At 47.8% G+C, this 11,186-nt stretch overlaps 2 protein-coding genes across 4 annotated transcripts in view; one reads left to right on the top strand and one right to left on the bottom strand.

Annotated features, from left to right (window-relative positions):
- LOC108571763 (ecdysone-induced protein 74EF) overlaps window positions 1-11,186 on the top strand; it is a 152,641-nt gene that overhangs the window by 10,733 nt on the left and 130,722 nt on the right. For 2 of the 3 annotated variants that reach the window (XM_017933889.1, XM_017933887.1), the window contains exon 1: window positions 568-885. The exons of the other annotated variant lie outside the window; for it this stretch is intronic. The gene's annotated coding sequence lies outside the window, so the exon portion shown is untranslated. Of the gene's footprint in view, window positions 1-567; window positions 886-11,186 lie in introns of those variants that run through there. 3 annotated transcript variants of the gene reach the window in all.
- LOC108571741 (U7 snRNA-associated Sm-like protein LSm11) overlaps window positions 11,118-11,186 on the bottom strand; it is a 16,740-nt gene continuing 16,671 nt past the window's right edge. The window contains exon 6 of the mRNA XM_017933854.1: window positions 11,118-11,180. Within this exon, the coding sequence (XP_017789343.1) occupies window positions 11,118-11,180 (63 nt within the window). The remainder of the gene's footprint in view (window positions 11,181-11,186) is intronic.

Below are 11,186 nucleotides of genomic sequence, written 5' to 3'. Positions count from 1 at the left end.
CGTTACGTTCAGTGTTCCTTCGCGCTTACGGCCAAAGACTCGTGTATACGCGACGCCTCGTGTCACACGTAACTCGTCCTCTCTCCCTCCCCGTCTACGCTTTTACGAAGAACCCCGGGGAGAAAGGATTCCGAGAGAGTTGAGGGAAAAAGAGCTGCGCGATAGATAGGCGAGAGCAATAATCGTGCATCGTTTGGCGGTCTACGAGCTTCCTGAATTTCCCGCGGCCGAAAGTAACGAGCTTCGCACGGCTGCGCCGTCACTTTAGTGGACTGACTTGACTTTGTCCAACGATTCGGACTGTTTTCGGTGGTGTTTGTGTATACCGTACATGGCGTCGTAGGATTCGGACTGTAAATAATCGGTGTGTATCGGCAGAGCTATGGCCGCTTCCTCGATCGCTCGCGAAAGAACAGTTACTGGTTGTGCGCGCGTGTAGAACCGCCATTGTCCCAAGATCGAAGAGGCGAAACTTTTTTACCGATCGCCGGGGACGAGCAGGAGCGCGAGTTGCGCGCGCTCTCCTCGATCTGTAGTCAATAGTGAATCGTGTGCGGGACGCGACAAGTTCATCGCGATAGTATTCGCTCTTTTCACTTTTTCTTCCGTTCGTTTCGATTGATACGAGAAGTCTAAGAGGTGGCTGGCTGGCACAGCGGTCGTCGTGGCACGCGGTTCGTCGCTGTACGACCAAGTTTGTTTACGTTTTTTCGGTGACTCGAAAGAAGTTTGTGTGCGTCGTAGTGAACGCGGGAAAAGGGGCAGACGGTTGAGGTTACGGGACTGTCAACGATCGAGTGAGTGAGGAAAGCACACTGGCGTGCATCGGGAGTTTGTCCTGTGTCGCCTGCGTCTCGATTGGAAGTTTCGAATCTTCGCGAAAAGGTAAGGGCAAGAAGAAACGAGTAATACGGTGTGTATCAACGCGATGTCGATTAAGTGATAGGATAGAAACGCCATGAACGACGACCATTCAAAGGTTACGTTTGCCTCCATGATTAGTGACAGTTAAAGGTGGCGGTAAAGTCGAACGCGTTTGAATGCCACCTACACGAGTCTGTTTGACGAACACGGACCGCGCGGGACGCGAAGCAATAATAGTGATTTAACGAAAGCGGCTGCGATCGAATGTCTGGCTTGTGGATTACCTAACAGAATCTTTTCTCCGGGTAAAAGCGAATCTCGTCGCTGGCGTGATAGTGATGGTGGTGGTGGTGGTGGTGGCGGTGGCTCGCCCGGTCGGGGTGAAAATGAGCAACCGGACGGTAATCGCATACGATCAAGGAAGTGATCACGCATTATGGTTCGGTGTACCACGAGATATCGGTTTACATAAAAACGATTAAATTCTATGGTGTACGCTCGGTTTTCTGCGTCACTTTATGGACGCAATTGTAAATAGCGTTTTACGAATCGATACGCCTCTCTCGCTCTCTCTTTCGTTGTGTGTTTGCGCGCGCGATCCCTTCCTGCTATCTCCGTCTCACGGCGACCGTAGCGTAGCTCGCGTTACTATTGTATCGATTATATAAAATTATCGTAACCGTCTCTGGGACGATTCGAGCAAAAGATAACGGGCGGTCTGTGCAACACGTATCGATCCTTATCTCTGCAAAGGGAATTGCAGTATCGGTTGAAAACTGGTTAAAAAGAGTCAGATTTGGAAGTTACGTATCTGTCGTAGATATAAAGGAAAGCTTCGATCCCTCTCGGTTCCAACCGATATCGTTGGCCGGTTCGGCTGTCGTAATTTCACTCGGCTGCACGCGCGAGTATGACATGTAAACAGATGAAGCGGCCGAATTCGTAGATCGCGTATGCACTTGTGAATGTTCTCACGCATGCAGAAATAAGACGCATCTATATTTTATCCAAGTATTTTCAGTCTAGGCCAACCTTCGATCAATCCCTCCTCGTCTTTCTTTTTTCACCCTTCTCTCTTTCTCTTGGGAACCCTCCTCTCGTCCGTTCCTCGGTTGGCTTCAACTCAGAAAGACTTCGCGACTCTTTAATATACTTAAGAGGTTTATAGTGGCGCGCACGAGTTTCGCGTTCCCTCTCTCTGCCGCCTTCTCTAATTCTCTAGTGCGCGACGACCGGTTACGTGGCGACCTTCGTCGTTACCCAGGGCCGAGGGCCAAAACCGTCTGCTGTGTGTTTAGTATCGCGCCGCCACCGCCGCCGCGCCGGCATAACGTTCGATAAATATTGAGATGCCGGGCCGCGCGGCATAAGGGCCCCGTAGCCTCGCGCCCCATATAAACCAACGTCCCTGAAGTTTGCTACCACGTGGAGCAACTCCGTAACCTCCTCCTACCTTCCACTCCTCCGCCACTCCATTTACTCTAGCTACGTCTCTTAATCCTTTCCTCTCACGCAGATAACCCGCGATCCAGTCTCCCCTCCCCCCTCCCCCCTTTCTCTCCTTTCTCCGAGATACATTCCTGTTTCGTAACCGAGAACGATCGACGCTGTTTAATATTCTTACGAACTTTCCAAGAAATTAAAGATTCCCGCCAAAATTTCAATGTCGAATATGTACAAGTTGTTAACGTATCGTTGGAAGAAGGGTTGAACGCATCGATCTCCTCTGATCAAATTTTTCATTCTCTTATGACACAGCAATCACGCGTGTTCGATAATATCGCGGCACACGTAACCGCTGGCTTTCAAGAGCAGTCGTTGCATCTGTGTTTGCCTTATCGTGCTTGTATATGCACACACACACACAGCCAGGCGATATCCAAAAATAATATCGAACTGTGGTAGTAAACGTGTGTCGTCAGAGCGTTGCAATTATTTTTTGCCGCCAAAGGAAAGCAACCGCGATTGTGTACCTCTCTCGATTCTATTTAATTATTACCGCACACGTCCGTTTAAATCGAATCATGTTGCACACGACGAGAGAATCGAAAGACAGAGAGGAGCGCCGCGCAGGTCCTGGAAATATAGGTCGCTAGGTTGCTGCACCTGTCCCTCTGCTGTGACGCAGGAAACGATTTGAACGCGCCTCAATTTTCCCTTCCTTGTCTTTGTCTCCGAAAAAGCTAACCGAAACGGACAAGGAGAGGATTCGAGCTACCTTGAATGTGTCTCGGTAAAAGTAAATGACCTTAGAACGCGAAGCTGAAGAGAAAAAGAGGCGTACGTGTGACCTATCGCGGTGGCTCTAGGTTTACGAACTCGAATTGGGCCGGAGCCTTGACTCTCTCGAGCATTCTATATTGGCAATGTTCTGGTAGACAGAGAGAGAGAGAGAGAGCGAAGGGGGAGGACCCGAAGCGTTGGGCCCACTTCTCTCTTCCCTCTCCCCTCCATCTTTTTCGAGCATATCCGCCCCTGGTTCGTTCATACGTACCAACGACCTTCGAGAGTCTCGCTGTGGGCCCCACGAAGCGGACCTAACCTTTCTCGAGGCGCGCAGGGCCCCTGCCTTCTCGTGTGCCCTCTTGTTGCTCGCTTCGCGTAACACACCGGGGAACCATCGCCCTGTGTAGGTTGCCCCCCTGGCAGTGAGTCCATGAAAAACGCGGTCATGGTCAAGGGTATGTCGGAGACCCTAGGAGAATACGAAAATTCCACGGTATTGCCTCTCGTGTCCCGTTCAAACACGCCCATTATCTCGTAAAGGTGGATTAACCCTTTCGTTACGTAGTAACTGAATGGCCATTTTTTCTTTTTATCTTGTATTGTGAAATTCTTCGGTGTCCTTTGCATACGATCAGCTAGAGTCGTGGTAACAGTTTAACTAGCCTAAGGGTTAATTATCGGGAAGAGTAGAAACTGGATTGAAGAGAGATGGCGAGAATCGTGAATCATTGGCGAACACGTAATATGTATGTATATCGCGGCAAGTATCTACAGACCTCTCGTATGCAGCTGGATAACAGGCGCGATCGTACAGTGGCGAAGCATGAAACGATCAGTTTTTCGGTTTGATAAACATCCAGTTTATATATTGTTGCTTCAGGCATCCAATTAGGAAAAGTCGTTCATGTTGTTTCGTTAATTATGAGGCAAGAATAATGCTGAATCAAATGTTATTGTTGCGTCGATTAAACAATTATTCTTCGGTTGAGTTTAGCTCTCTCACCTTGGGACGGTTTACCTTCAAAACAGCAGAACGGTACGGTTAAGTAGATGCCCATTAAAAACGAGTGGCTTTGTGTTTGTTGCTTTATGTACATACGTGTGTATATATCGTACGCGATTTAAGTGTGCGAGATTTAAAACACTGTACGAAAAATATTATTTCGACAACACGATTGAACAACTCTCTCTGTGTGTAACGTTCACGATGCGAAATAACAACCGTGATTGATAAATTGACGATGCAAGAGGTTGGCGAAATAGTAGATACACGTGGAATTCACCTGTTGCACGGTAACATTATCACGGCGAAATAAAAGAAGAAAACGAAATTTATAGTTTTATCGAATACCACGTGAATAGTTATCGCGACACGTGTATCTCCTTATCTCGCAACATCCAATGCAGAAAGAATACGTTTGTTTGCTCGGATCCTTTTTGTTTGCCTTACCGCGTCATTCATTATGCAACCCGCGAGCCAAAATAATTTCTGTCCCCGAAGAATCTTGCCAAAAGGGTGTAGAGAAAACACCGCTACATGTGTACTATTTTCTTTTTTTAAATCATTCACGACTACGAAACGTCGGGCGCCTATAGTCGGAAGTTAATGGTTCTCCCATTCATGGTTCCCCCGAAAAAAAGTACACGAGCTGGACGGTTTATTAGCGCCTCGAGGAAGCGTCCAGGTCAACGTCTAAATAACCGAAGGTGGAAATAGAAGCGGCGTGGACGCGTGCACGGAATTTCTAGCTGGCGATTCTGATGTCACAGGCTTGTCCATCGGTGAGAGATCGTTTAACTTGGCACTCTGTGGCCCTAGCCGCCGACGACTACTCTCGCAGCGTAATAAAAGCGGAAGGCTGGTGAGCTTGGAAGGCCGCTTTTGCAGTTACACTATCTTATGCTCTATTCGAGTTAACTCGCTGTGATTCTCTCAGTAATGCCATTCTCGTTTCCCTTTCCTTCGCTGTATTCGTAGTCTATTCACGATCAGGATCGTACGGCGACGTGACTCCGCTCAGACGTCCAACTGACCGTTTTTCGTATGCATAATGTCTCTCTCCTCCTCCTCCTCCTCTTCTTCGTCTTCGTCGCCTTCTTCTTCTTCTGCCTCCTCCTTTCTCTCGTGTTCGTTATCACGAATTAGGATCGTTGATCGTCGTCGAAATTCGAGCACGCGATGGAATCGTTCGATCGGATGATCCTTTAAGATTAAACCGGTTTGACGATGCAGGAAATGGGCAGCAGCGAGCAACACGTACAGGCAACAAAGTATCAGGCTCATAATGAAAAAGTTATATCGGAAGCGACCGGGCTATTTTTAAGCGTAACTGGGACCCAGGATCGTTGCGGCTTTTACGAGTCCTATTTATTTCCGTTATAAATACATGCGTGTCTCTCGTAGTGCCTCGTAATTTCCTCTTCTACACGATTCTTCGTGCATTGTATCGCTAATGAAACGCTCGTTATAGAAGGATAATAGTAGCGCTCTAATCGAGACGAAGTGGACACAGTGTGTTGCACGGTACGATCGTAAAATCTCGTCTGATTATGCATAGAATTAACGAAATACCTCTGTGCGTGTACCTATATACACGCTGCTCTCTAAACGAATTACACTTGGTGAATGGGTTTGTAGAATGTGGTGTTTTTTTTGGAAGAAGGAATAAAATTGAACAGTATCGAAGATACGAAATTTAATTTATCACCAAGTAATACAGAGATATTTCAAACGCTAAGGTATTTACCATACGTAATAGCGTGAATCTTCCTGATCACTTATTCTACTGGCGTGGTACGCACAATGCCGCGTATCGATCTTTGTACCATGGTTGTTTCACCGCATGGCAATTCACTGGATAATTGAAATCGTCCGCTTTTTAGTGATAGATTGTCGCGTATTTACATAATTACGTGGAAAACGCTACTTCGGACCGCGATCACCGCTAGCATGATGCATAAACATAATAATTACCGCGACACATACAACAGTGCCATGCTTCTCTATTCTACCGTATAAGCACGCATACTCGGGAGACAACTTCACGTAGATGATATTGCAGATTTTGTGTCAACGTTACTGCCACCTCGCTGCTACACCGGCGAATAAAAATAAATCATTATTCCATCTTCCTATACGTGTGATTCAGTGATCACAACGACTAACCGAACGACGACCAATGGCTGACGTCAACGACCTTTTCTCTGTCTCTGCCTGTGTGGACCTCACGAGCCTTTCTTTTGGAAATATTCGAATTCGAAGATTGATCGAAGCACCCAATCGCCGATTGTTGGCCAGTCAAGCATAGGTGACGGCGCGTGGAATTGTCAGGTGGCGTTTGTTCGTCGGGACACGGATTATAAAAACGCGCGTTTACGGTATGATCCAGGATGATCGAGGTCCATCGAGACCCACGAACGGTGTGAAGCCTTCGAGGAAGTTGTCCGCGGTGCCAATAGCCATTAAACGCTGTGCTATTTGCCAGAACGATGGTTAGCATTACCTGTAAATATATTGGAACGAAAGTTTCGATGGTTTTTTTTGCGATCGTTCGCCGTGAGAAAGTCGCGAGTGGTATCGACGTTGGAACAAATTGATCCTGCGATGTCGATCGAGATCCATTCGTCACAAGGTGTTGCAGTCGGTAATGTTTTAGAGGAGATAAAGAAGTGATTGCATTGTAGGCTAGCTGATTTCAACGGAAAATTTATTTGCACGCGAATTCTAGAGATAAGAAGATTTAACCCTTCAACGACTGTAAGATTCGAATAAAAAGTGTATCTAGTCTCTTCTCACCGATACACTTCTACGTACTACTTTACTTCTTCTAACCGATTTTCTAGTACCGTTTCTCTTGGAAGCTAACACCTGAACCCAAGGGGTTAAGAAAGGTGACGTAAAAAGATATTTCGCGAGGTATGATTAATCGAAAAGACCTTCCCCGTGTGTACGTCAATCGAACTGCAACATTTTACGATCGGCCTGCCCTCGAGTCTCGTTTCTATGTGACGTAGAATTCCCCAGGCCGGCCTGAGGAGCTCCAAAAAAGCACGTCGAATCGAGGAAGGAGAGAAACGACGGAGAAACAGAGATCTTTGCCTTGCCCGGGGCACAAATCAAGGCCCTTCTTTGCTCTCGAAGGCCCCACATGACTCAACCTTATTATTATTGTTAGTTTTACACCGACACACCGTCGGTGACGCACACACCGACGCGATCTCCTCGCTCCCTCGCGGCTCTACAACTACTCGTGCATCTCTCGCCGTCTGTTCTCCTCGTGTCCCGCGTACTGCCTGGAGAGAAACGCGCGTGGCGGTTGCGAAGGTGTGTTGGTGCGTACGAGCCGCGACTAGGAAGTGCAAATCACGAGCTAACTGAGTATTCGCGGCAAACTCAACATTCCCACCTCGTCAGGGACGTTTAAGAGGTTATTTTCAACACGTGCGTGGTTTTTCTTCTCGCTCACACGGGAAACACCTCGCGCATGCTTCCGAATTTCCAGAATTTTCATTTCGAGGGGTTACACACTCTGGAACGAACGACACGTTTCCAAGTTGATTTTGGCTTAACTTTCCATTCACACGGGATTTCTACGAGCTTCTCGATTTACGTAATTCTTAACCTAGACACAGCTCGTTTAGCATCGAACAGTTGTTTATCGACGCGCGCGTGTGCGTGCTCTCGGATAAAGTTAGAAAATCGAAGAAAATTGATGACATTTTTACGAAGAAAAGTATGCTGTCGAAGGTTGTACACCTTTTGTCGTACGCTAATGAGCTGCACTATCTCGTTCGTATAGGCTCTCACCAGGCTGGTAGAGTGTCGGCAGAATGGCGCGTAGATAAAGATCGACGGTTCGTTTAAGAATGAAACCGGCTGCTGGTTCATAGTACGCGGTAATCTCCTATTCCCCCGCTCATTATCGTTTAAATTCGAGGACGGAGTGGCGAGATCTGGAATTTTCCGCGAGGTCTCTATCCCCCGTTTCGTTCGATTTTGCCACGCGACCTCGCTTTGTTTATGGACGCTTGTTCGTTTTGCAATAACATTCGAATAACTGAATACCATTCGACATTGTTTTTCGGTAAATATTTTCAAAATCACATCCTGCGTCCGTGTGTGTGTATCTGTGTGCTGCGAATGTAACCTTGATCGAAATAAAATTACCGTCGAGCAGGCAAAATCATTCCTCTCCTGTTTATCGAAATTAGACACCGTTCGGTTAGTTCGGTGAAGTCGAAATTCTCATGGAAAAAACGACGGGTGAAGATGAATTTATCAACGTCCGACTGTTTTTCTTATCATCGTTCCATTTGATCGTACTTGGTGATACAGAGGTGGAATAAAACTTGATACCTGCTCGATATCGATGTCCGTCTTTCTTCCAGCGTTCTATCACGTTCGCGCATTCATAAAACTGTCGGCCCTCGGTGGACCGGCCTCGAGAGTTTCTACGATCGTCATTACGCCTCCAAGGCGGTCGCCTGTCGGCCCTGGACCGTCGTATATACCTCTGTACTCTATCGTCTAGCGTGAACGAGCGAGACAGATTGATAGAGACGAGAGATAAACTATTCTCTCTACGGAGCGTGGCGTGCACACACACACACACACACGCACGCGACGACTACGTTACCCAAGTACGTCCAATTATCGCTGCTAGACAATGAGTTCCAAGGTTTCGCGTCCACGAATCTCTCGATGACCGCGCGACGTCGTTTTTTCATCGCCTATCTCTCTCTCTTCTCGCGTTTCGATAGAATTTATCGCGTGAAATTCGGAGCGAAAATTCCGACGGCCGAAGAATTCCGCGTCGCGATAACGTGAACAGAGTCGCGTGTTCCACGCTTACTCCGCCTCTGTGCGCGTATCGCTTGGTCGTACACAGAGAGATCGAGAGTGCTTTAGATGGAAGTGTTACTAATTAGTCGGACTGATACGTCGAACAGGAAATAGGTATACCTGAGTGATGATCTAAGGGAGGTACAAGCCATGCATGCGAGAAGAAGTTAAGAATAGTTTGGACCTAATCAAAGTTAATTTAGAACCAAGGATTGCGTACGCTACATCTGTTGACTTTATGGCTTTATTTATACGCTGCTACGTATGTGCAAAAATAAATAGCTTCTAAGAAAATTCTAATATACTCGCGCGTACATACACTCCGGTACGATCTTAGCTAGCACTTTAAATAAAATTCTACTCCGATCTGGAAAAATCTTTCTTTCTCTTCTCCGAACGATTACAATTTCGGGCACATAGGGTCGCGATCGGTGCGTCGTACGTCGCCATCGCGAAAGATTCCCGCGCTTCTCCGGGGCCCCGGCTAAGGTTATGGCTTGCTCTAGGAGTGCATTAACCCCCGTCGGCTCGAGAGCACACCGTAGAGAAGAAGTGCACAAGTGGCGTGAAGGGGAAGAGAGAGAGAGAGAGAGAGAACCAAACAGCTCTCTCGCTTCCTCTCTCTCTCTCTTTCTCTATCGTGCTTACGGCAGCGAAGCTAGGAGTCCGTGTGCTCGCCTTGCCGAGTGCAATGTAAGCGCTTTTGCGAAGTCAGGGGCGGCCTAGGAAGGGCCACCGGTGTGTGGAAGAGAAAAGAGGGGCGTGGGGGCAGATGGGAGGCAGAGGAAGGGGCCACGGGGACCACGTTCCCGGGGCAGAAACGAGAGGTGAGGGCGGGCGCGGACAACGGCGACGCCGGCCAGACTTTCTCCGGAGAGCGAAAGTGAGAGGGCCTGCCGGGATTGTGCGCCCCCCTGGTCGATCTAGGGGCCAAGGGGGGGTAGGGTTCTTGCTTTCACCGTGGCCCAAGCGACGCTCGATGCACTTTTCTGCGACGTAGAAACGGAGAAGGCGTGCTCCGTGTTCCGTGAGAAGAGGAAAAATCACGTTGAGCGGTTGCCTGTATAATTATCGGCTCTTTTTGGGTTAACCCTTGGAGGTAGGATCGCTGGATATACAGTCTCTGCTGTGGTAAAGACTGTCTTAACCTGCGGTCGATGAAGTCGGGTCATTTCTGACCCGTGTTATTTGCGCTCTTGTACATGGAATATAGAGGGTGAGGCAAAAACTGTGTCCACCGGAGATATTTATAGGAAGATGTTGCGTACGAACGTTGCGTTATATGGAAGGGGACATAATGCGATGTAAACACATTTTTACTCGCGGGTCGAAGAGTAGAAATTTCAACATTATCTCTATTTTTGTTTACCGAGAGAAAAATTCTGTGTACCTTACGATGGGTGAGAAGTGACCCTTTTCCTTGGACGGTTAATTAAAGTATCGTAACGAAAGGGTTGTGTAGTGGGAATTGTCGGAGGGTTCGAGCGAAAAACGAAAGTGAACACGAACGTAAAATCGAAACGGAGACAGTTGCATCGTCTATCGTAATGCACCGAAACTTTCTTATTTCCCAGGATGCACATTCCACGGGCACACGCGAGAAAGAGACGGCGTGTATCGCGTGCAACGAACACCGCCTTGGAGAAAAAGCGGGCGTTCGTGGCGGCGGCGGCGAGTTAGTTACAGCAGCGACACCGTGCAACCGAACAATTACGAATTTACTTTCTTCTGGGCAACTTCCTCGTCGATGGTCACGCTGCAGATTAGCAAGACCCGTGCTTTTTTTCTTACCGCCGAGCGTTTTTCCTACCCTCGAGCAAACGTCGCCGCCGCGAAGGCCGAACTGGAAGATGTTCTTTTCTCGTGAAAGCCAGAGAGCTCGACGACTTCCAGGTTTCCGAAACGCTGCGTTCGTCGCCGGGAAACATTTGGTTCTTGCATTCGAAGATGCGACAAATTTCTTTATAAAATAGATCAGATGAACGAATAGATGTAAATCTTTATTGGACACCATTCGTAGCGTAATGTGCTACATAAACGGTGTGTAAAAAAAAAAGAAAATAAGTAACAATCGACGGTTCGGTATTGCGCCGCACAGTTGATCGAGGACGTTTCGTCGCAACGTGTAGCCGCGTGCAGTGACGTCACTAGCGTCCGTTCCCGATGGTAGGACGTATTCACCAAGTCAATTGATTTTGACGATTATAGCGACCTGTTCTCCCCTCAGCAGCATTTGCGGCACGTGTCTTTCCAA

Source organism: Habropoda laboriosa, unplaced genomic scaffold (genome assembly GCF_001263275.1).
Source record: "Habropoda laboriosa isolate 0110345459 unplaced genomic scaffold, ASM126327v1 scaffold99, whole genome shotgun sequence".
Classification (NCBI taxonomy): domain Eukaryota; kingdom Metazoa; phylum Arthropoda; class Insecta; order Hymenoptera; family Apidae; genus Habropoda; species Habropoda laboriosa.
The sequence above is the reverse complement of the archived record's forward strand: the minus strand, read 5'-3'. Positions and strand labels throughout refer to the sequence as shown.